The following is a 25,835-nucleotide window of genomic DNA, read 5'->3' as shown; positions in this document are numbered from 1 at the left end:
AATCATTAGACTACCAGCAACTTCATTGAATCCTTGGCTGTGTGGCCTCAGTTTTTAAAAATACAATAGTTTAGCTCTTGCACAGCAAATAAAAGGCCTAATACAGTGATGAACCATTAACATTTTATTGCTAAAACATAATATTGAACAGGGGAGAATTAACTCTTACTTTTGGTGTGTTGACTTTCCCTAGTTTTTTTTAAAACATTTCCATTACCGCTTTTTTATATCTTTGAAAAATTGGTTCTGTACTTTTAGAAAGTTTAAAAAAGAAATATTGACTGTTTTCCACTGATCAGTGCATCAGACCTCCATCCTTGAAACAACCTGACGACAATACTCCTGTTCTTTAGTTGAGGAGCTGTTTCTTAATCAGTAACTTCATCACTTTTTATGACTTTAATCTGCCCCGTTGGGTCACTGCAATGAGGAATGTAATGGCATCAAATTTGGGAAAATTTGCTGTGATGCCTATTTCGGATTTTATATGAGCAGTCGGGCACAGCAACCAGCTTATTACATCTGTAAATAATGTTGAGTTTTTGATATAGATGAAATATGTAATTAAGCTGTTATAGAAAAGTTTAGGTCCATTTTGTACCTGGTTGGTCAAATAAATATTATGTTACGTCAAGAAGGAGACTCTTCAACCCATCAAACCTGTGCCAGGAGTCCTGGAGGGGGAAAGGTATGCCCCGGGAGTTGGGAGAGGGGAGGCTGATCTCAGTGTATAGGCTGTGGTGTGGGGAGGGAGAACTGGAACTCTCAGGTCCCTGAGGAGACGATTGAGCACCCTCACTGAATATCAAGATTGTTAACTTGGAAGGTGCTGTTGACGGAGCTTTGGAGAGTAGCTGTACTGTATCTCGCAGATCAGGGTTTTTCAAACTCAGGGACGCGGTGGATTGTGGCGGGTATCGGGAGGTCGCGGAGCGATCGGTCACAGCGTTCCCGATCGTGAGAAGAAGTGCCCAATGGCCACGATGGGCTTTAAGAATGTCGGCCGCAGGCAGCTCTACATTCTAGCGAGGCGGTTAAGAGAGAGGGGAAATCTTGCATATTAAACAACCGAGATGAACTCCCAGATTTACCCAAAACTATTCTAGTCCAGTGGCACAAACAAGTTAATGAAAATGTATTTATTCAAAGGCATTTTGGAATAACCTACCAGGTACAGCAAAGGACACAGACTGCCTGGTTGGAAACACTGGAGAGAAAAATTTGAACAGCTTATTGGAGCTTTTCTCCTTCCTTCACTGCCAGACCCCACTCCCAAGAATTGTTTGTTTTTAGGTATTGTACTCTATGCTTGTTAAAAAAAATGTTGTCACTGGCTATTAACAAATCATCTTCCCAGTGGTGCTTATAGGAGGGTGACCACAATTTATATGCATCCAGTCATGCAGAAATATGTTGCTGCAACTTAATGAGTTGTTTTAGGTGGTTTCAAAACGATGACCTGATGGAGCAGAGATGTATCTCACGTCATTGCATGCCTGTTGTTTCATATGGAATTGTGATGCTGCTTAGAGCTGATTTTGAAATTTGAGATGAATTACTCTAGACGTCATTACCAGCTAGTGGATTATTGCCATGTTACAGAGATTTTCCAAGTTTCTTTGTTCTTTTAGGATGGGTAGAGAGGGTTACGCACAAGGACGTGCTGAGGGTTTAGCAAAGGTGGGTATCATGACCGGTACAGGCTTGGTGTGCCAAAGGGCCTGTTCTTGTGCTGTACTGTTCTTTGTTCTTCACCAACAAGCCTGTAAAACACTAATTGCAACCGCTCTGTCTCTCTTGGTGGGCAATCCTTCCGAGTCGAGAATGATTTGCCTCCACATGAAAAGCAAGTTGCAAGTCATCAGGTAACTGAGGACTCCCGTGCGAGAAGACATTGGCTGGAGGAGTGGGTGAGTAGGGTACCTGGATTGCCATATGCTCCTTATGCTGTCAACACTTGGCTTCAGCTTGCACTCGGCAATGGAACTCGGTATTCGGCTCCTTCCCGGATGCTCTTCCTCCAATTGGGTCATCTTGGGCCAGGAGTCCCCTGGTGTTGATGGGGATGTTGCACTTTTTCAAGGAGACTTTGAGGGTGTCCTTGAAGTGATTTCTCTGCCCTCCTGAGTCTCACTTGCCATGTAGAAGCTCCGAGTGGAGCCAGATGTGTGGACAATGCCCAGCGGTTGTGTGTGTGGTCAGTGTTTCGATGCTGGGATGTTGACCTGAGGAAGAACATGGACATTGGTACACTTATCCTGCCAATGGGTATCCTGTCACTCGACCATGAAACACCAAAATTGGTTTGATGTGAATGAGCAGGAGATCCAGGAGCTGATAAGTTGAACCTGAAACAGCAACCTAACACACGAGCAAGAAAGCAGCTGTACAGATCTCTGAAGGCTGAGGTTCAACATTATATCCTCAACCTAATTGCAACAGAAACAAGTTTAAAGCAGAGGAAGATTTGCCCATGGTCTGTTTCCTGTTTATAGCATTGCACACACCAGTTTCCTGATAAGTTATCTGGGTGTTTAGGGCAGAATACATGTTGCAATAGTTATAAACTGTCGTTCTCACTCTATCAGTCATTTTACAATTTCCTTGGGAGTATATTTATTTTCTGGAGTTATGTTATCTTGGCTGGCATCCGTACTAAAGTAAAACTGCTTAAAATAGCTGGACCTAAATAACAATACAAAGGTAAATTAAGCTGTGCAGTCAAATCTTTTTAAAGAAAAAATAATTAAAAGATGACCAATAGTGTTAAAGCTCTTTGGCTTAGATCTAAAAGAGAAGTAGGTAATATAGACCCTGGGTTATGTTAAGTAGTTAGAGATTCTAGTACATGGGGCCTGGATTGTCATTACTTAAACATTACATTTTCAATCAGAATTTTGTTTGCTGTTGAATAAACTTCAAGGCTGTAAAGTTCAGAGCTGGAATTCCTTTTGGTAAGTGTGCCCCTGCTATTTTGGTGAGGGAGTTGGACCATACTCAAGGAACCTCTGCCGGGAGTAGGCAGATTGTGCCATCAGCAACATGGCAGCGTTACCATTTTGGAGCTCAGCGCTCCAGTTAATGCCATCTCTTCAACACTCACAACTGAACTCTCATTTGGCAGCAGGAAGGAGCCTAGTTGACTGGTACAATTTAAGGGGAACATTAACTACTTGCAGGTCAGTGGTACAGTGCTGCCAGGATCTGGTCTTAGGCAACTGTCTGTGTGAAGTTTGCACATTCTCCCTATGTCTGCGTGGGTTTCGTCCGGGTACTCCAGTTTGCTCCCACAATCCAAAGACACGCAGGTCAGGTGGGTTGACCATGCTAAATTGTCTATTAGTGTCTAAAAAGTTAGGTGGGGTTACTGCAATAGGGCTTGGGCCTAGGTAGAATGCTGTTTCAGAGGGACGATGCTGACGCAATGGGCCGAATGGCCTCCTTCTGCACTGTAGAGATTCTAAGGTGTGTCCTTCTAAGGTAGTTGCTGATTTCTTTCTGTTGGCCCTTGCTGCAATTATTAGAAGGATTTTATTTGAAAGAGTTCTTAAAATTGTGACTGACCGTGTCTGCTTGGTGACAATGTTGAATAAAGGCCATTTCAAAATAAACATTGCCAACCAAATTTATAAACCATGGCACAGCATACACACACCAACTAATTATTCTTGTGTATTCACCCATGCCTTTCTTGAGTATATATTTTCCTGCTCTAGTGCTCCTACAGAGTGCTATCCCAGTGGCTGCCCGTGGCTGGTTGAAGCTTTTAAGTGGGGGAGAATGCAGATGGCCATTCAGCATTAGAAACCTGGTTTCAGATTGCACCGTAACAGCATGGGTACCAGGTAGCAGCAGGGCTATTGGAAGAGTGGCAGTTGGTGGGAGAATAAACGCTGGCATCCAGAGAGAGGACAGCAGCTTTGTGCTGTATGGAGCTACTGCCACTCCCCACAAGGTTGGCACCTGAGAAGTCCTAGAAATCTGTTGGAGCATTGTTAGCTGGACTGCAAGCCCATAGAAACATAGATTGTGGAGTTATGTGGCTGCAGTTTGGACCTACATGGTACCAACCTGAAATTGCTATATTATGCCACTGTATTTTTCTTTTAAGTTACTTGAACAAGTCCGTACTCATTTGTTTTGATGAAATATTGAAGTACTCACTTTTGAAGCTCACTTTTTTTGCCAGTCCTGATTTGAGTAAAGTTCCATGATGCATATGACAGAACATTGCTTTGTGTTACATCCTCTAGTGTGTAATTTTCTAATGAACTTTAGTAAAACATGTGTTTCAACACACTTTTTTTTGGCTTCTCTTCTCAGAGTTGTTCGTTCCTCAGGAGGTGATGATGAGAAGGTACAGTGGATAATTACATTTTTTTATGTAGCGTTAATATTGTGAATATTTACGCTAAGGTTGTGCCAAGCATTTTTTTTTAAAAACAGTGCAGGTTTAATATAACACTCTTGCTGGCATTTTCGACAAAAAAATTGTGTTTATATCAAACAAAGTTCCATCTTCATTGAAAATGGATCAGAACGTTACCTCATGGTGAGATTATATTACCTCATTTATTGACTCAATTCATTTCTATCTTTTCTCTTGGAAGTCTTGGGATGTGTACCACAGCAGCAATTAGTCAACACCAAAGGGTGTAGAGTTCAGCCTTGTTTAATCATGCATGGTTGTGTGCCTGTTAATATCAAGTAAATCAAATTGCTTTGTGTTGTCATTATTGACTTAATGATGAGATTGCAACTTTGTGAAGTGCATCGAAACTATGGAAACCACCTAATAATGTGTGATTGCTAATACATGGTTAACTCACATTCAGAACACACTTATGCTTTGCTCACCAATAGTTTTGCTTTGAATAGTTGTATTTTGGTCCAACTTTATTCCGATTGTAAATATGAAGCTTGAGAAAATTACAACTTCTTCCTGGTGGAACAAATTGCACCAAAATTACCTGATTATTCCTGCAACAATATACTTGCAGCCATTTTTTTTCATCCTATTCACTGATTATTTGTTTAAAAAGTCAGTACTCCTGCCTTTCCTGAAGAGTGCTGTTGTTCTATATTATCCCACCACGCTGCATATACACTTAAATCCTGGAGGATGACACGGATGGCAGTGGTTTTAGCATTGCTGCCTCACCGCGCCAGCAATTTAGATTCAATTCCAACCTTACGTGACTGTGTGGAGTTTGTACTTTTCACCTGTGTATGCGTGGGTATCCTCGGGTGCTCCGGTTTCCTCCCACAGTCCAAATATGTGCCGGTTAGGTGGAGTTGTGGGGATATGTTGGGGTAGTGGGCCTACGTAGGGTGCTCTTTCAGAGGGATGGCACAGATTTGATGCGTCAAATGGCCTCCTTCGGCATTGTAGGGATTTTATGGAAAACTTTGTTAGCTAAAATGTTCAGATATCCAAAATTCAGTTTGGTGAAAATCAACTTGTGCAGTTTAAACTTCCGTGCAGATTTTGTGTCAAGCTCAGTAAAATGGAAGGAGTTTTGGGGGGTGGTTGGGGGGGGGGGGTTTGAAGGGAGAAACACAATGGAAGTTCAGCTACTTCTAAATTCTGTTTAGTTGCCCGAAAACTATTTAAATTGTTTACATACCAAAATAAGGAGTGGTTTCTTCATTGCAGATCAAGCTCTCAAAGTATTAATTTACATTTCTGGATTTACAAAGACTGCAATTGTTGCCATTAACTATTTGGTGACAAAAGGACATAATGTGAACATGCAGGAAAAAATCCTTCCACTCCTTCTCATCTCTCTCTTCCCCCCCCCCCCCCCCCCCGAGGCTTTGTTCCATTCCACTCAAACTCACCAACCACAGCATTTAATTGTAGGTGGCAAAGAATCCTGCCCAAACCTAATTACCACTAAGCTGCCTGGGCTCTCTTGAAATTTTCAGATTGGACTATGTTAATTTTATTGGGGCCTGAACTGCTATGCTAGAGGCCTGGGCAAGGACACTGGGTAGAGTGATGGCTTCCCCATCAGGAACAGGAGGACAACCCAGGACCCAGCTCCTCCTGGCCCTACAAGGAGACCTTGGCCTTCCCTTCCTCCGGCTAGGAATCATTCTTGTGGATCCCTGGCAGCAACTTACTCCCACCTAAACTTAACAGTTAAGTAGCCACTTTCCATTCTCTTTGCACTTCTTTTGATCTGAAATGGCAAACAGAATGTTAATGAGGCCTGACCATAGAAGTGGCCCAAGCCTGCCTGCCTTCTGCCACTCCTGCACTTGCTTTCTTTGCTGTGATCCTGACCAGGAGTTAAAATTGAGGCCAATGTATTTTTTTTTTATTTCTGAAGGACTTGTGTAATAATGTTCTGCATGTATTGTCAACTAAAATAATTTGTAGTGTTGAAATTTTGTACTTGGGTGGTGGGGAGGGGGAAAATAGCTCTTCCAACTTGGGCTGGCTTCGGGGCGATATTGGTGAAAAATTATTTGGCCCTTTGGCAATCTCATTGCTGCCATATGCTCTTCTTGCGTATGATCTGCAGTTGCATATGTTATTGGGCACAGTGAGCAGAGGCATACTTAAAATTGTTGTAGTTTATAGTGCTGCCTTAGGATAACAACACAGTCTCTCAAACAAACCTCATCCAATAACTGCATATGTGTTGCGACAAAGTGTGAGGACCAGGAGCTGCTATGTGTCAGGACACGACCCATGTGAAAAAGGCACCTGAAACATTTATGGCAACCAACCATATCTCATACACCTGCTCTGTGGAGAAACAAGTGGAAGAAATTCTAGGACCCGGATTTTCAAGGTCAGCATGGTAGCACAAGTGGGTAGCACTGTGGCTTCACAGTGCCAGAATCCCAGGTTCAATTCCCCGCTGGGTCACTGTCTGTGCGGAGTCTGCACGTTTTCCCCGTGTATGCGTGGGTTTCCTCCGGTTGCTCTGATTTCCTCCCACAGTCCAAAGATGTGCAGGTTAGGTGGATTGGCTATGATATATTGCCCTTTGTGACCAAAAAGGTTAGGAGGGGTTATTGGGTTACGGGGATAGGGTGGAAGTGAGGGCTTAAGTGGTTTGGTGCAGACCTGAAGGGCCGAATGGCCTGCTTCTGCACTGTATGTTCAATGTTCTGTGTAAGGTGAGTGCGCAGAGTCATGAAATATGCCGCCTGGCTGCACCTGCCTCAAGAAAAGGTGCACCAAATAATGGAATCTTGGTCCTGGGGAGGTGGTTTTGGGATGGTGCCTGCTGGAGTCAGATCTGTCACAACTGGAAACAGTTCAGAGGCAGCTATAGGGCTGCTGAATGCCAGGGTGGCCGGAACTCCCTAGTGTACTTAGAGATTGGGACACCATTTTTAAATGGCCAGAGTGCCAGGCTGGCACTACCAGGGTGACCAGGTGGCACCAACCATGCTAGGGTACCACATTGTCCAAAGGGCATGCACCTGGGGGTCTCCGATCTCCTGGGAGACACCTCAAGTGCTGTTCTGCCTAACCCTGTTTGTGGAGACCAGCACTAAATGGTGCTCACCCGAGGTCCGGGTGCTCCAGTTTCCTCCCACAAGTCCCGAAAAACGTGCTGTTAGGTAATTTGGACATTCTGAATTCTCCCTCCCGAGTACCCGAACAGGCGCTAGAATATGGCGACAAAGGGCTTTTCACATTTTCACAGTAAATGTAAGCCTACTTGTGACAATAAAGATTATTATTATTATCTGTAATTTCCTTCCAAACTGACAATCCCCTGAGATCCCTGTGCTTCGAATTCAACTCTTGAGTTAGGTTAGAGTTTTCATGTCGAGGGGAATGCAATTCGCCCGAGTATCTCCCCACTCCTCCGAGTCTGTTATGCAGAAGTGTTAATATCAAGGTAACATTGGAATGCATTATCTAGCTGTGAACCTAATCAAGTCAGTTTATTTGCCAAATGCACTAAAGGAGGTTTATTGCAGTGTTGGTAATGATACTCCTAAGAGGTTTCTGCATGGCATTGCCAATTTTTAAAAAAAAATGTTAATTAGTATTTCTTTAATAATCTTTATTAATAATCTTTATTATTGTCACAAGTAGGGGCAGCACGGTGGTGCAGTGGGTTAGCCCTGCAGCCTCACGGCGCCGAGGTCCCAGGTTCGATCCCGGCTCTGGGTCACTGTCCGTGTGGAGTTTGCACATTCGCCCAGTGCCTGTGTGTGTTTGTGGGGGGTTTTGCCCCCACAACCCAAAAATGTGCAGGCCAGGTGAATTGGCCACGCTAATTTGCTCCTTAATTGGAAAAAATTAATTGGGTACTCTAAATTTATTTTTAAAAATAAAATTATTGTCGCAAGTAGGCTTACGGTAACACTGCAATGAAGTTACTGTGAAAACCCCCTAGTCGCCACACTCCGGCGTCTGTTCTGGCACACTGGGAGAATTCAGAATGTCCAATTTAACTAACAAGCACGTCTTTTGAGACTTGTGTGAGGAAACTGGAGCACTCGGAGGAAACCCACGCAGACACTGGGAGAATATGCAGACTACGCACAGACAGGGACCCAAGCAGGAGCCGAACCTGGGGCCCTGGCGCTGTGAAGCAACAGTGCTAACCACTGTGCTACCATGCCACCCTAGCACACTAAAATATGTTGAAATTTTCCATGAACTTTCACAGTGTCTAATAGTATGTATGAATCTCTGGGTGTTCCTCCATATTTTAACTTTTCTCAATGGTCTTTCTGGCTGTTGTTATTTCATGATTTTGAAGACTGATCCAGCTCATTAGGCACTTCAGGCTACATGAGCCAGCTTTTCATGCATGAATCAGTCCAATAAACAATGGGAGAAGTATCGGATTGATTCTGAGGTCAACAAATCCTGCTGTCAGACTGGCTAGAGGAGTATAGTGGATATATGCTGCAATGGTGGCAAGGCCTTGTTTACAATGTTAAAAGTTATCGACTATATATATAGGACTGTGGGCAGATTTTGGTGGCTTTGTGCTTTCACAATTTAGCAAATTGGCCTGCTGGTGCTTATCGTATTCACACGGGGGAATTAGTATTTGTAACTTTTTGTCTCTAATTTACTTTGCATCTCAACAAGGAGTGTCCAGTTATGCATTCACCTGCCTGCAATTTCCATCCCTTGCATCTCCCCCTTTGGTGTAATGGAGTGGCAAATTCTATTGGTAAGGATTCAGATGGAAACCCCTAAGCTAATGTCTTTAATTTTTGTGCAACTATCTACCAGTTGCCTTAATATTCTTGGAATGTATTGCAGTGAAAGAAGTTTGTTGTGAGGAAACTATTCTCCAGGGATAATTGAGAAAATTATAAAGATATATTATAAAATAATTATTTACCCTCAACCACTGTTTGTGGGGCTTATATTTCTCAATTGAAAATTCAGTGTTTTGTACTGTTATGTAATTACATTCTTAAATAAGAATTACAAATATCTTAATGGTGCTTGTGTTTTGACATTGGATAACTGTATAACTGCATGTTGCCTGTGGTGTTTTTGTGTGTTTTTTTCTGCTTAGGATATTATGTTTGCTGCATCTTCCATTCCGAAGTACTCGTTTGATTCCAGCATGCCATTGAATAAGACAGCAAGACCTTTTGGTGTTACAACCTCGGAAAGTTCAAATTCAGGGACACCAATAAAGTCAGTGAGCTACAAACCTGTATCCCTATATACTCCACCTTCTGCTTTGCCTAGCAACACACCTGCATCTCAGACACAACTGCAATATGGTATAGCCACAGAAAAGCACAGCTCGACTGCATCCACACTGCAGCATCCAAATGGGTACGTCAAAACATGCTTTCGAACCTCGCAACAAAATATAAATTGCAGTTTCAAAATTGCTGCAGTGGAGAGGAAGATCCACTGTTAAGTTGTGATTTGCTGAGTGGTATCTACTGGTGCATTTCAAAGCTAGATGCGCAGATGGCTTTAGGCCAGGTTTAATGTGATACTCCTTGATAAAATGATGAGGACAACCAAATTGAATTAAAAAGCACAATGATTTAGCAATAGATTTTCCTCTCTCAAATTAGCACTGCTTTTATGAAAATGCCCAGGAAATTCTGATCTGTTGCACTCCATGTATTAATATAAATTACACCAAAATGCCTTCAGCATGATGCATGACTGGTCAAACTTTATAAAAAGATGTGACCTTATGAACAAAGTGTTTGACTGTTCACTGCCTTGCGAATGTAGGTTACAATTTGCTTTTGCCTTGTTTCACATTCATTTACCAAAATATTTTTGGAACACCAACTGTGCTGGTAACATTTGAATTTCAAATTGATATAAAATTCTCCTATCTAATTAAAGCTAAATTATGTGTAGTACTTTAGAATATTTCTGCACAAATTAAATGATGCTTGGTTTAAATGATGCTTGTTTTCTGAATTCTATCTTGTACTTGATTAGTCCAAGGTGTTCTGGGTTTCTGATCTGCGCTTGTTGATTAAGTGCATGCAACAGTATGGTAGGTATGAGGTTACCGCGTTGGAACTGAGGATTGGCTGTAGTAACATATGTGCAAGTTTGACACTTCCTTTTTAAGAAATTATAAATGAGCTAACTGGTCAGGGTCATATTCTACAAGTGTGCAGTAATGTGTACCTAACACAGGTCCATACTTGGAAAGGCATATATTTATCTTGGCCTATATTGGGCCTCTTGAATGCATACCTACTGCTCCAATTAACGAGCCTTGATGGCAGTGTTTGTCAAAATGTATCAATATGTACATCAGTCGGTGATACAGAATGTTGTTCTTGGATCACCTGAAAGCCAAACTCTGGCCTATGTTTTGATCAATTTAAAAAGTAAGTATTTAGCCAACAGAATCTCATTTGTAGGACAAAAACAGATGATTTAATTACTTGATGAAATTTCATGCCAGTGAGCTTTTGTTAACCCCGTAAGGACTTATCCGTCTCAATTTTAATGCAGCTACCGCTAGCTTTTTAATTTACATGGATAAATTTTGAGAATCTGGTAGCGTAACATAACTTAGTATAGTAGCAAACTACCCTATTGGGGGGGGGTGAGATTTAGGGGGTCATATGACCTGATCGGCCAGTTGGGTGCGAATCCTGGAGTTCAGCACAGGTTTGTCCAACCAGTCTGGGATGGAGTTGAAGTAGTCGGTGGCACATTTCTTATACTCTGTATATAGTTTATTCCTGATGATAAATAGTTGCTAAACGGTAGCATATTGACTAGCACTGTTGCTTCACAGTGCCAGGGACCCGGGTCCGGTTTCTGGCTTGGGTCACTGTCTGTATGGAGTCTGCACGTTCTCCCTGCGTCTGCGTGGTTTCCTCCCACAAGTCTTGAAATATGTGCTTGTTAGGTGAATTCGACATTCTAAATTGTCCCTCTTTCTAACTGAACAGGCGCCGGAGTGTGGCATGAGGGGATTTTCACAGCAACTTCATTGCAGTGTTAATGAAAGCCTACTTATAATAATCTTTCTTTATTGTCACAAATAGGCTTACATTAACACTGCAATGAAGTTACTTGTGACAATAATATAGACAATAAAAAAGATTATTAATACTCGGTGGCTGCCCATCCTTGAATTGCTACACTTGCCAAATTAGTTTTCAGCGACGGCACAAAATTCCATAAGAAAATAAATCAGGCAGATGCCAAATAGGCTGCTGATTCACTTTTTTGTCCAGTCTGTGTTTGCACCGAAAACAATTTCATCTGACAATTTGTGCCTCATATCTGCACATAATTCTGTGGTCTTCCATATTGCTTTTTGGGTATTTCATACATATTCAATATGAATGGGGCTCCTTTTCAGGCCTGGCAATGCTTTGTCAGTTTTAAATATTCACTAATTAGAGGCAGGCTATCCATGTTGAAATATAATTTGTGCACCTTGCCAATGAATGGATTAATGCAACAGTAGGAATATGCTAAGAGGTGAGTTTTGTTCGCTTTTATTGCTGTGATTGGCTGACCGAATAACAGTTACTGCAATTAAAAAAAGTGTTGTACCTCTCGATGTACTCTACTTACAAATAGAGACAGTTTACAGTTTCCATTCTTTTGTTCTCTTTGGCATATGTTTTGGCATATGGGACTCCAGTAGAGCTTGGGGAGTGTAAATTGTCAGTACGATTTCCTATTCTGTTTGTATTATGAAGTAAAACAACAGGGAAGAAAATAAATACTTGCTTTTCTCATGAATTATGATATATAATCTGCGTGAAGAAAGGAATTGCAGGATGTACCTGCCTGTGACTTTGAGTACATGCAGTCAACAGACCTGTCTAGTTAGTCAAATAGTTAGTCAAATTGTATCACAAGTCTGCTGTGCCTCAGGATGTTTATAATAGCAAGAGTATTTTGAATTTTATACCATCTGCTATTCTTGTGCGTAGGAAAGACACTAAATGTTCTGAATACTTTTTCTGCGTCACCCGGAAGAGTGGAAGTGTGTACTTTTGTTTTTTTTTATCTTCTACTACTTTCACATGTGCAAAGATGTGAACAGGATATCTGAAATTTTGAGTTGCAAACTACTGAAATGAACCTGAAGGGCAATTTAACCTTTCAGCAAACCTGATCGTTATTCAGAGTATTGCTCTTTACTCTCTTCCTCCTCCAGTTCACCAATCCTTCTTCTATCTGTACCTGTTCCTTGATCTTGGCTACTATTCTTTATTTTCACTGCCATTTTCTTTTCTTTTTTTTTATTTGAGAGCTTTACCTGTTGACTATAATTCTTATTTAACTCATCTTGTACCTTTCTTTCTCTTTAGGTGGATACACTAATCAAGTTAGTACATTTCTTTCTTTGTATGTTTTGGAATGGGTGGCGTGTTCTAATTCATTTTCGTAGGGAGAGATCACAGATTTTGAGTAGCTCATCATTTTTCATGCAAAATGCAAAAAAACATCAAAGATGTGCAGACATTGCATCAACTCCGAGCCATTAACCATTTTACTCCAAAGATATAAATTGCTGAAGGATTGTAGTTCGGAAGTTTTTTTTTAATAGCACACAGTACATATGTGCCCACAGTAACATTTTAAACTTCAGTACAAATTGAAATGAAAAATTTAAAATGCTTATTGTCACAAGTAGGCTTCAAATGAAGTTACTGTGAAAAGCCCCTAGTCGCCACATTCCGTTGCCTGTTTGGGGCAGCTGATACGGGAATTGAACCCGCACTGCTGGCCTGCCTTGGTCTGCTTTAAAAAACAGCTATTTAGCTATGCGCTAAACCAGTCCCATATGCTGCATATCATCTAAGTTTTCAAATGAAATTCAGCATTCGAACATTAAAATGTGTCCACTCTAGCTATACTGATACAGGGTAGTTCGAATTGTCTTTGCATAACATGATCACTGCTTGCAATGGGTCTGGTATTGAAATTTATTCAAAGGAAAGTGGATATTTTGTACTAGATGAACACATAAAGTAACAAAGCAGCATGGCGTAGGGGCACCACAGTGGTTAACACTACTGCCTCACAAAAGGGACCCGGATTCGGTTCCGGCCTTGGGTGATTGTGTGGAATTTGCATGTTCTCCCTATGTCTGTGTGGGTTTCCTCCAGCTGCTCTGGTTTCCTCCCGAAGTCCAAAGATGTGCAGGTTATATATGGATTGGTCATAATCATATCACGCGTGGGGTTACAGGGATCGGGCGAGGGGAGTGGGCCCAGGAAGAGTACACTTTCGGAGGGTCGGTACAGACTCGATGGGCCGAATGGCCACCTGCTACACTTTAGAGATTCTGTGGAACTTTTAAAGCAATGTGTATTGTTCTGTCTATAGGAGGGACTGAGCTCTGGAGGCAACAAAGGGTCAAAGTGTTTGATAAATAAACAATAAAAGGCCGTGCATTGTAAAGGGTGGGCACTTGACAGAAGAATAACATTTCCCTGTTTGGCTGGTAAAGAGAAAGTATTACTGCTTGAGGTGAATGCAGGAAGGATTACTTGTTTGGTGCTCCAGGGCATCTTAACTTAACAGGAGGTGTCAATGTTGTGACCATGCTTCTATAAGCAGGAAACAAATGTGGTTGAGGGTGACCTGGCTTATCAAAGTTGTTATGGTGAAGGGAACCCAAGACTTTGTTTGTTTTGTAGTCAACTGTTTCCAAATTTTCTGCTGGCCCATGTCAAACCCGATCACACCGTACAGCTGTTTCATTGCTCATCCATGGGTATGGAATAAGCTTTCATATGTATGTTGTTGAGCACAACCTTTAGCTCTCCCCCATTTTGCTCAGTGTCAAAACTGTTTATGTCACTTGTGTGTCTGCTATTTGCAAATTAGCCAAGTTTGTTTTTCCAGTTAACGAATGGACAATTGAAACCAATTTTTTGCCGCCAAACAGTCAACTCATCCTTGCATCCTGGGCAGCAGAGTAGCACAAGTGGATAGCACTGTGGCTTCACAGCACCAGGGTCCCAGGTTCGATTCCCCACTGGGTCACTGTGTGCGGAGTCTGCACCCTCTCCCCGTGTCTGCGTGGGTTTCCTCCGGGTGCTCCGGTTTCCTCTTTCAGTCCAAAGACATGCAGGTTAGGTGGATTGGCCAAGGTACATTGCCCTTAGTGTCCACAAATGGTTAGGTTGGGTTGTGGGGATAGGGTGGAGGTGTGGCTGGTGCAGACTCGATGGGCCGAATGGCCTCCTTCCGCACTATGAGTTCTTTGATTCTATGAAATAGTCTCCCAAATGGAGAATCCTGTCCATTGTCTTCATTTGCTAACCTCACCATCGCCTTGCCCAACTCGACACTAACTTTGCAACTTTCTGCAGCTTGCCATCCGCTACCATGCTATCCGACCCTTTACCCTCTTTCCTTCTGCATATTTGTTGGCAGAGCCTTCAACTGTCTTGTTCCTATTTTCTGGACTTTCTTTTGCTTAATCATGACATTAATGCATTTCTTAAAACCCAATTCTTTAACTGTTTTTAATCAGGCCTGTCATTACTCCTGTCCGTCTCTGCTTGCACAGTAAATACAAGGACAAATACCTAAACTGAGGATGGGCTCAAATTGGAAGCCCCAGTTTCCCTTTAGAGCAGTTATTCTGGAGAGCCTTGCATTTGAGAGGGGAAGCTTCAGAACTCCTTTTCCCAGATTTTGTTTCTGTTTTTTCCATCAAATGTTTTCCACATAATCATTCAGACAAGCACACAAACATCTCTCAGTTAGCATTTGGTATCACCTGAATGTGTATTTAGGAACCTGTATTATTTCCTTTCTAATCATTGAAAGGCAGAAAAAAAGCTGTCAGTAGCCCAGAACAAAGTGAATCTCGTATCTATGATGTAAACCAATATTTATAAGCTTTAACAGAATAATACACCATTTAAGGATGCCAGTACAGAGCTACAGTTGGCAGATGTCACGAGTGCTGAGGTGAGGAGCAGATAACTTCTATTAATGACCCCTTTACTTTGGAGATTGCAGTATGATTTTGTCAGTGAGATATTTGGATGTTAGGAGATGACCAGGATGGTTCAGTTTTGCACCGATCGCTTTGTCCTCGCCAGAAATGAATTGAAGAAAAATCCAAATCTTTCATGATTGTATTGAGCAAGCAGCGAGAAAACACAGTGGTGGCTGTGGACTTACGATTGGGGGAAAGGAGGTAAAGTTTAGTTATGTTGACTTAAATCTATGAATTATATTGGCGTGGACATAGGCACCGAGGTGGCCAAGTTGAAATCTTTGGACTTTCCTGAAGTAATCACTGAGGGTAGGAGGAGACATTGTTGGGGCAAATGAGCTTAGAATGTGACGAATAGGAGTGGGGCCAAGCGAGAACCATAGAAACCTTACAGTGTAGAAGGAGGCCATTTGGTCCATTGAGTGTGCACTATGAAACAGCATCCTACCTAGGCCCAAACCCTACACTATCTCTGTAACCGCACCTGGGGCCAATTTTTCATAGCCAATTCACCTAACCTGTACATCTTTGGACTGTGGGAGGAAACCACAGCACTCGGAGGAAACCCGCGCAGACACTGGGAGAAAGGCAAACCTGTGGTTGGAATCGAACCCAGCTTGCTGCCGCTGTGAGGCAGCAGGGCTAACCACTGTGCCATGCGCACTGAGAGATCCATGGTATTAAGGTGAATGAGTGCAGAATGGTTGTCTGTTGGATGTTGTAGAGAGATCAAAGAAAAATGAGGATAACAGCACTCTGGTCACAATCACAAAAGGTTATAACTTTTTTTAAAAAAATATTCATTCATGGGATGTGAATATTGTTGGCCAACAGATGTTGCCCTGGAGGAGGTGGTGGACCACCACCTTAAACTGCTGCAGTGCAATGTGGTGCAGATACACCCACAGTGCATGAGAGGGTTTTGAGTGGTGGGGTGCAGTTTATAACTCGGTAGCTGACAGTTATATTCAAAACACGAAATTCTTAAAATTCAAGAACACATGATAATTCCAAAGCAGAAAAGATAAAACAATCTTTTTTTCAACACAATAAATTGGATATTGGTATTCATTTTAAACTGACCAAGACCAAAAAGCCTCCGTTAGACTGAAGTTATTTTTCAACTGCGCCATGACAGATTATAATGCAGAGGCTTCATGACACCAGGGATGGTGTTCAAACTGTATGTGATACAATAATATTCATTATTCTACAGCTTCCACTGCCACAAATTATTTCTCTGTAGTGCTTTTATGATGGACCATTGAAGATCAGAAAGCAGTTATAGGGCTTCCTCATTACACTACAAGTTTACTTTCCACAGATAGTGTCCTGTACACTATGTGGACAAATTTTCAGGGACCATGATTGGATATGCCACAGCAGAAAAATCCTTAATTTATAATGCATGAAGGAAAGCAATGATGCTTTTTGTCCACAACATGCACTCCTTACCAACAAAAATAATCTAAAGGAAGCTTAATTTGTGGCAGTTCGATATCTTTAGCTATAGTTGTGGAACTATTCAGATCATTTAAAGAAACATTTTACGATCACTTTCCTATGGAGAAATGTTTGTCAGTTTTGTGTTTCTGTGAAACTTAAAATAACAACATGGTTTGCTAAGTCACTAAATGTTCAACTGTAATTTAGTGAAGGAGCTGGAAAAAAGAGAACACAATATGTACAACCTCATGGAGTACAGGAAGTGATCAGGCAGTCAACTACAATTAACAGTGATGGTAATTTCTGAAGCACCTCAAATGTACTATTTCAATTGGTACGAAATGAAAGGAGGCGTACAAGGGAAATATGCAGAAACAAGGGCCAGACCGTTCACACCTACCATTGTGCCAATCATATCTGTAGACTCCATTACGTCCTACCTAACAATGTTAGAGTGACAGACTTTCAGTCAGTGCCATGCCGCTTGCTCCATCCAATCACCACCTATCAACCGACTGCATCAATTAGTACTTTAGCTCATAACCCAAACAGCAGCAGCAGCAGCAGTTGGAAGTTTTCATCAATCCATTCCTGACGAAAGCAAAACCATCTGTGGCAAAACTGAACTATTCTGTTCTTCTTCCATCGAAGCCCTGCATCCTGCCTAATGATTCTATTGTCATCTCAATTACCTCTTTGATGGAACCCAGCCATATGAAGGTTCAGTTTGACAATAAGCTAAATTTAAACTTAACTATTATTAAGGTGTCTATTTCCACAAGATTTGATCACATCAAAGTTACCTTACTTCCTATGCACTGAAATTGTCATTTACACCTTCTACTTTGCAATGGCTTCAATATGTTTGAAATTGTCCTCAGCCTCATCTTGCCCAAATGTTTCCTGCCACATTTTATCTCTCATTAACTTCAACTTGACTATTATGCATAAACACAGGGGGCGTGATTCTCCGAAATGGAGACAAGAGTGATTTACGACAGCGCGAAACGGGCGCGGGGACTACCGATGTGGGGGCCAGCACGGCGCTGGAGCGGTTCACGTTGCTCCAGCCTCCCCTGCTTCAAATGGGCGCCGCGCCAACCCGCACATGCACAGTTGGGCTGCGCCAACCCGTGCATGCGTGGGGGACTTCCTCAGCGTGCCGACCCCGACACAACATGGTGTAGGGGTTCAGGGGCCGGCCACGTAATAAAGTAGGGCCGGAGCTGGGGAGGCTGGCCCGCCGATCGGTGGGCCCCGATCGCGGGCCAGACCCCATTGGCGCGGCATGGGAGAATCGCGCCCAGCATCCCCAATTTGTTTAAAATACAGTCTAATCCTTATTTAAGGGGCTGGATTCTCTGCAGCCCCAGGCCGAAATTGCGTTTGCCGTTAAGGCGGAGATTTGACATTTACCCGAAAATTGGGCCCGGCACCGCTCCCTGGAGAATTGTTTGCGAATTACGTGACGCGGCTGGGGGTGCCTTTGCCAGAGGACCTCCCAGCGATACTCCGGTCCTGACTGGCCAAATTCCCAGTCCGCAGCCGCCCTGGTGCAGGACGGGGGGCATCAAGCACCGGGGAGGGCCTTGTGGGCTGCCGGTGTGGCGATCGGGCGGGTCATATGGAGCGACGCGGGGCAGATCGGTAGGACTTTTGTTGGTTCAGGTCCTTCGGTTGATTCTGCCATCGCGTTCTTCAAGGCCGTCATGCGCATGCACAGATTCGGAACTGGAAGTGTGTGGGCCCATATCAGCAGCCAAAGCTGCGTGAAGCTCCCCGGGTCCCTGCCAGCCCCCTGCAGGTAGGTGAATTGATCTGGCCCACGATCGGGGCCCACCGATCTGGGAGCGGTCCTGTGCCGTGGGGGCACTCTTTTGCTACGCGCCGGCCTTGTGGTCCTCCGCGATGGCCGGCATGAAGGTGAACCACCCCCGCGCATGTGCGGGGATGACACCAGCAGCCGCTGACACTCCGGCGCATGCGCAGGACCAGCGCCGGCCGATGGAGTCCCTTCGGCCCCAGCTGGCGCGGCGCCAAAGGCCTTCAGCGCCGGCCAGCGGGGTGCAAACCACTCCGCCGCTGGCCTAGCCCCTCCGCACCCAATTCATTTTTCCAATTAAGGAGCAATTTAGCACGGCCAACCCACGTACCCTGCACATCTTTGGGTTGTTGGGGAGAAACCCACGCAGACACGGGGAGAATGTGCAAACTCCACACGGACAGTGACCCAGAGCCGGGATCGAACCTGGGACCTCGGCGCTGTGAGGCATCAGGGCTAACCCACTGCGCCACTGTGCTGCCTATACAGGGCATTGTTGAGACCACATCTGGAGTGCTGTGAATGAAATTGGTCTCCTTTATTTAATGAAAAATCTAAATGCTTTGGAAGCAGTTCAGAAAAGGTTTACTCAATTCATACCTAGAATAGGCAGATTGTCTTATAAGGAAGAACTGAACAGGCAGTATCCCCTGAAGTTTAGAAGAATAAGAGGCAATTTGATTTAATCATAATGAGTGGACTTGACAGGGTGGATATGGAAAGTATGTTTCCTCTTATGGCAGAATCTAGAACCATTTAAGACGAAAACAAAGGGAGAAAAGAGTTATTTCTGATGGTTGTGAGGCTTTGGTATTCTCTTCCTCAAAAGGTGCTTGAGGCAGAGTCTTTAGATATCGTATAAGGCAAAAGTAATGCTTGGTAAGCAAGGGGCTCAGCAGGAATACGAAGTTGAGGTTAAAATTGGATCAACCATGATCTTATTGAATGGCTGAGGGGCGAAATCCCCTCCTCCTGATTTGTATGTTCATAATCTTTAAAACCATGGGCTGGATTCTCTGATTTTGAGGCTATGACCCCACGGCGGTGTGGGAACGGTGGCGTTTTCCGACTCTAGCTGCCGATATGGCCCGGAGAATTGTTGGGTCCGTGGCCGTGCATGTGCACGGCGGCGGCCGTGCCGTGTAACATGGCGCCGGTCGCTCATGTACCCAGCCTGCGATAATTGTGGCCCCCCTTTGGCCGGCTCGCAGGTCCCGGACCGCCCTCAGTACCTGGCAAATCCCTGCAAGTTGGGCCCTCCCCCGACTTGTGACAGTGCTGGACTGTATCCACAGCCGTCTCGCCGAGTTCCCGACGGATGAGACCATGAGAGACCCACGCCACCGGGAACTCGGCAGAGCATCGGGGGGCGGGCCTCAAGCCCCTGATTTGGTCAGAAATATTGATTTCCAGCCGATCGGCGAACGTGATTTTGGCGTTGGCGACCGGAGAATCCCGTCCCATGTCTTTGGCCACTTTTCAACCTACAGCTATTAATACTCCTGCCTATTTTTGTCTCCTTTGCTGTTTGGACTTAGATGCTTTCAATGTAGAGATGCTTTCAATGTAACTGTTAATTTGAATGCATATTGAGTATTTGAGTAGCTGTATTTGGCTCTTTTCAAGCAGACTTAAGAATGTCTGGAACGGCCAGCTCTGAAAATGCTAACTTGATTAGCTGCAGCAATTAAGTTCATAATTTAGAATTAATATAATTTTTAAAAGATGAGCAATAATGAACAAGGTTTACACATTGTTCTGACGTCTGTGACTTCTCTGTTTCCAAACATGCGTGGAATACCTTGTAAGCCTTCAATAGAATATCTTTAACCTGGTTGTTTGTAAAGCCGTTTGTTTTATATATTGAAATACCTAACGTGACTTCTGTGTGTGTTTTGAAACAATGGTTGCAAGTTATGTCCTTAGTTGAGACTGTCCGACACCTTTTCACATATCTATAAGTCAAAAATCTAATTTCCCAACTCTTATTTGAAAGTTGACATTTAAAATATGCACATTGCATGTTATGTTCATACAATTGTTGACAATTTAGTGAAGCTTTTGTTCTCGGCTTTCATCGCAAAACACTTAGATTTAGAAATCTATGGACATTTTTCAATTATTTCCTCTAGTTACTTCACTTTCTGTTAATCTTTTTTTCCCCATTGTTTGTTCTGGCTTTTTATTCTAACTCATGTCTTGCTTTTTATTCTAACTTTGACTTTTGTACTGGAATATACTGACAGTGAAATTGAGGATAAATCTGAGAATCGTCCCAAGTTTCATGTTCTTCGAGGTGAAGAAATGCTTCATGATCTTGGTGACTATAGGTAAGCAGAGCCAACATAAAAACCTGTCCTGAACGTGATTGGCTTTTAAACCTTCTGCCTTTGGTGTGGAATGTGAATAGTGAGCATTTATTAAAAAAGGACAACTCTGCATTTTTGAAATTTTGGCATGTTGCAGCTTGTTGCAAGCAGTGCAAATCTTAGCATAGTTTTAACTTGAATAAACTTGACCTTCCTTTTTGGACTGGAAAATCGGATTCTACTTCGCTTTGAATTTGTGTTTAGTTTCATAATTTGAATTGATACAGATTTGACGAAAACCGAGATTGGCTTGCTCACTTTATTTTTTTTAGTCTGGTATCTTTTGTTTCCTTATTTTACTATGTTCCGTCTCTTGTCCAAGTAATGTTGCCCTGAGAAATCATCATCAGCCACAACACTCTTGTGTTATGTGACAAATGCAGGGGGCCAGGAGACTCTCCGTATCAACTAGATTTGGCATGTGCAAAACTATAAAACATTTGTCAGTTTAGTGTGCATTCTGAATGATTAATTGTACAAAAATATGATCTAATTTGTTTTTAGTATTGTAGTGAAATAAACCTCCAGCTAAAAGGACACCTTTTGTTATAAGTGGTTTCCTGCTCTTGTTATAATTTCCTGCTCTGCATGACTCAGTGGTGCACTTGTGTGATGTATTTGGGTAGTGAGCCATCAGTAACAATGAAAATAGCCATGGCAATTTTGATTCTTCACCTATTTGGTGTAGTGAGATTAACTAACAAATGGAGTTAATATGAACAGAGTTACACAATGTTATAAAATTATTGAGTTGCATCTGTGATGTTATTGTTATTTACAGCCTTTCACTTTGAGAAAGAAATCCTGAATGTTGCTTGGCCAATTGGTCGAAATAACTGTTGACAATTTGATAAACTTCTACATGTGACCTTTTACTGAAGTCAGGTTTTGTATATGACTGTTCTGGTGAGACCTGGAAGATGTAATACGATGTTCCAGTGCTGTACTGTCCCAATCTCTCATAAAAACTACCAGCTAAATTGATAGACATAAAAAGTAAGAGAATTTCTAGTTTCTCCTAATTACTATGTATTAGAATATTAAACTCCAGTAGCTCAGCTTCTCTTTTCTACCAGACATGCTCTTTTCTACCAGACATGCTAACTGTGTCTGTGTGGGTTTCCTCTGGGTGCTGTGGTTTCCTCCCACAGTCTAAAGACATGCAGGTTAGGTGGATTGGCCATGAGGTTATGGGGAGGGGGAGGAGGCCAAGGTAAAGTGCTCTTTTAGAGCGTCGGTGATGACTCGATGGGCCAAATGATCTCCTTCTGCACTGTCGGGATTTTATGCCTATCTAATGTCTAAATATCTCAAAAAATTATTTCCCAGTTTTAAACTTTGAAGTTAAATACCAAGTTTAGCAGGAGAAATAGCAATACCAGCACGAAACCCAAAATACATCATAGACCTCGTGTGTAGAAATCGGCCCCGGGTCACTGTACGGAGGTTGCACATTCTCCCTTTGCCTGCGTGGCTTTCACCCCCACAACCCAAAAGATATGCAGGTTAGGTGGTGGATTGGCCACGCTAAGTTGCCTCTTAATTGGAACAAAAATATTTGGGTCCTCTAAATTTAAAACAAAGTTTTGGTTAGTGTCAGCTGCCGTTTAGCTGGCTGCTGTCATTTTTATTTATCTACCGATGTTGCCTATGTTTTCCGGATTGCCTTATGAATAGAAAATATTGACCGGCATGGTGGCACAGTTGCTAGCACTACTGCCTCACAGCACCGAGGACTCGGGTTTGATCTCAGCCCCAGGTCACTGTCCATATGGAGTTTGCACATTCTCCCCTTGTCTGTGTGGCTCTTGCCTCCACAAACCAAAAAGGTGTGCAGGGTAGGTGGACTGGCCATGCTAAATTGCCCCTTATTTGGGAAAAAACAGATTTGGGTGCTCTAAATTTATATAAAATAAATAGAAAATGTTGCACACTGTCATTTATTTTTCTGCAGTTATTGCAAGATGGCTGTTAATGCATAATCTCCTGTTTTTAGTGAACCATTCTGTAATAAGATATTGTAAAAATTCAGGTCCTTCTCCAAAGTGGTACATACAAATGTAGCCTTTCTGCCGTTGATTGCAGTTAGAGCACTTACTAGATTTTTCTGAAGGTTTTAAATGTCAGCTTTGAGTGACTGATAGCGATCTTGCCTCTGAAGCAAAAGGTTCTGAGTTCAAGCCCCACCCCTGAGACTTGACTGCATAACCTCGACTGATACTGTTGGCAGTGCTGTCTTTCAGATGAGTTGTTATAAAAAGCCCCAGCTGCTCTCTCAGGTGAATGTAAAAGATCCCATGAGGTTATTTGAAGAAGAGCAAGGAATGAATTCCTCTGACCTTCCAGTCAACATTTATCCCTCAACCAACATCATTAGAAGCAAATTATCTCAAATGTTTGTGGCACAAGCTAGGCAAAAATGGCTAGAACCTACATCTCAGCAGTGACTCGCATCCAAAGTGATGTATTGGCCATGAAGTACATTGGGATGTCCCGAGGTCATTAAATGCATTATAAAAATGCAAGTTCTTCCTTTTTCTTTCTCTCTCTCTCCTTTTTATTCTTTTCTCTCTTTATTTCCTTCAACACCCACAAATGTGTAATAAAGGCATTCTGTCAAGCTTGATCAACGTGTTATCATCCCCAATGATGCTAGTAAGAAGCGACTGATGGAGAATACTGAGGATTGGCAGCCAAAAACAGGAACAACCCAGTCCCGTTCTTTCCGTATCCTTGCCCAACTGACGGGCACAGATTGCAGTAAGTGCATTGTCACTATTAACACGCAATGACATAACAAACATGCATGTCAAACAGACAACTGATTTTTAAAAATCCGACTGAATCAAAACTACTCTCATTTCTCTGAAGAATGTGATGATTAGCATCCACATTCATGCTGTTGCTGAAGACTTACTGTATCTTGTGAGGATTTAGCTGAATGGTTAGGGTTTAGGGAGATTGTGTAAAATTATGGAAAGGATGGCTGAAGCCTCTTCCATTGATAGTGAAGTTGGAATGGAATACAGAACAGTGGTAAGTGGAATTTAACCCTGAAAATTGAGAGGTGATGCATTTTGGGAGGACTAACAAGGCAAAGGAATACACAGTGAATGGTAGGATGCTAGGAAGTACAGAGAACCAGAGGGACCTTTGGGTGCATGTCCAAAGATCCTTGAAGGCAACAGGACAGGTTGGTAAGGTGGTTAAGAAGGGAAATTGGATACTTGCTTTTATTAGCTGAGGCATAGAATAGAAGAGCGGGGGGTTATAATGGAGCTGTATAAAACATTCATTGGGCCACAGCTAAGAGTACTGTGTGCAATTCTGGCCACTGCACTATAGGACAGATGTGATTGCACTACAATGTTTGCAGAGAAGATGTCACTGGTAAGACCAGAATTTACCGCCCATCCAAGATTGCCTTTCTAGGCCATTTCAGAAGGCAGTTCAGAGTCAACCACATTGCTGTGGGTCTGCAGTCACGCATCAGGTGAGCGCACATTTCCTTCCCTAAAGGACATTAGTGAACCAGATGGGTTTTTACAACAATTGATAGCTACATACTTTCAATTACCAAGATGTCTTTCAAATTTAATTTAAATTCCACCAGCTGCATGTAGGATTTGAATCCATGTCCTCTGCATTTCGCCTGGGCCTTTGGATTACTAATCTACTGGCATTACCACAATGCCATCATCTTCCCATATAGATTAAGAATACAAACAATTTTTCCTTGCATAAAACAGTAAGTATGCTGGAATAATCCATAAGCATGAAAACCATATATGATGATATCTCAATATATCTATAACAAATTAATCAAAAAGCAAAACTATTTTAGTGTGTGTTTTTGATTTTCAAATGGCACATACTATTAATTGAGCATCCCTTATTCTTTCCAATTAATTTCAGTGCGAGATCCAGATGATGAAGTTGTTACAAGGGCAAGGTAAGAGTAACGAGTGATGGCCAATCTCGCTGATGGCAAATAAATATTTTTTAAAAGCCATTAAGTTAAACATTTGGTTGGTTGAAAACTGGTTTTAATAGTAACATTCGAAGCAGCTCAACCCATTATATATTTTTATACATAACATTTTGTATATTAATCTTACATTTGCACACACTTCCTGTTAATGTTTCCCATGGTAAATTTCTATTTTTTTATATGGTGAGGACTGTCTAAGTAAGATTGTCCTTACCAGCGGAAGCACTGTGGTGCCATGACTGGAAAGAGAGTGTAACTACACTATGACAAATTAACATCAGTAGTTCCCATTATAATTATAAATATAAAACATGAGGACAAAATGTGTAACATTAAAAAAGATGCTGAGTTTTATCTGCTAGTTCCAATTATCCTCTGCTCTCTAATCTTATTCGACCCAGACGATATATTGTCTTCTCCCACTGTCCATTGGCACACATAATTGATTGGTGATGCATTATAATTTATATTTACTAGTTGCGGTAACTACCATGTGCATAACATTGATTATATACTTTAAAAGTTTGCAGTAATTTAGTGCAGGATGAAGTTTGATAAGTATACTCCCATTTTGTGAAATATATACTCCGATGGCATTTTAAACTATTTTGAAAAGCATGTGAATTCATGATTAGGTTTCCGTTCCAAATATTGCTTTCATAGCTGAGCTTATGAAATTATGAGCAAGCAAAGAAGTATAAATAAATATCACCACAGTCCCCGAGGACCATAGGCTGCTCTCCCCTTTGAGAGCTGATTGGTGGTGATTTAACCTGAGTGTC

The 25,835-nt window shown here is 42.3% G+C and overlaps 1 protein-coding gene across 1 annotated transcript in view; it reads left to right on the top strand.

Annotated features, from left to right (window-relative positions):
- Nucleotides 1-25,835, top strand: part of pdlim7 (PDZ and LIM domain 7) — a 150,320-nt gene that overhangs the window by 74,552 nt on the left and 49,933 nt on the right. Inside the window, exons 5-7 of the mRNA XM_038793545.1 lie at nucleotides 20,075-20,085; nucleotides 23,684-23,822; nucleotides 24,978-25,014. Coding sequence (XP_038649473.1) covers nucleotides 20,075-20,085; nucleotides 23,684-23,822; nucleotides 24,978-25,014 — 187 coding nt within the window. The remainder of the gene's footprint in view (nucleotides 1-20,074; nucleotides 20,086-23,683; nucleotides 23,823-24,977; nucleotides 25,015-25,835) is intronic.

The sequence above is a fragment of the Scyliorhinus canicula genome, chromosome 4 (genome assembly GCF_902713615.1).
Source record: "Scyliorhinus canicula chromosome 4, sScyCan1.1, whole genome shotgun sequence".
Classification (NCBI taxonomy): domain Eukaryota; kingdom Metazoa; phylum Chordata; class Chondrichthyes; order Carcharhiniformes; family Scyliorhinidae; genus Scyliorhinus; species Scyliorhinus canicula.
The sequence above is the reverse complement of the archived record's forward strand: the minus strand, read 5'-3'. Positions and strand labels throughout refer to the sequence as shown.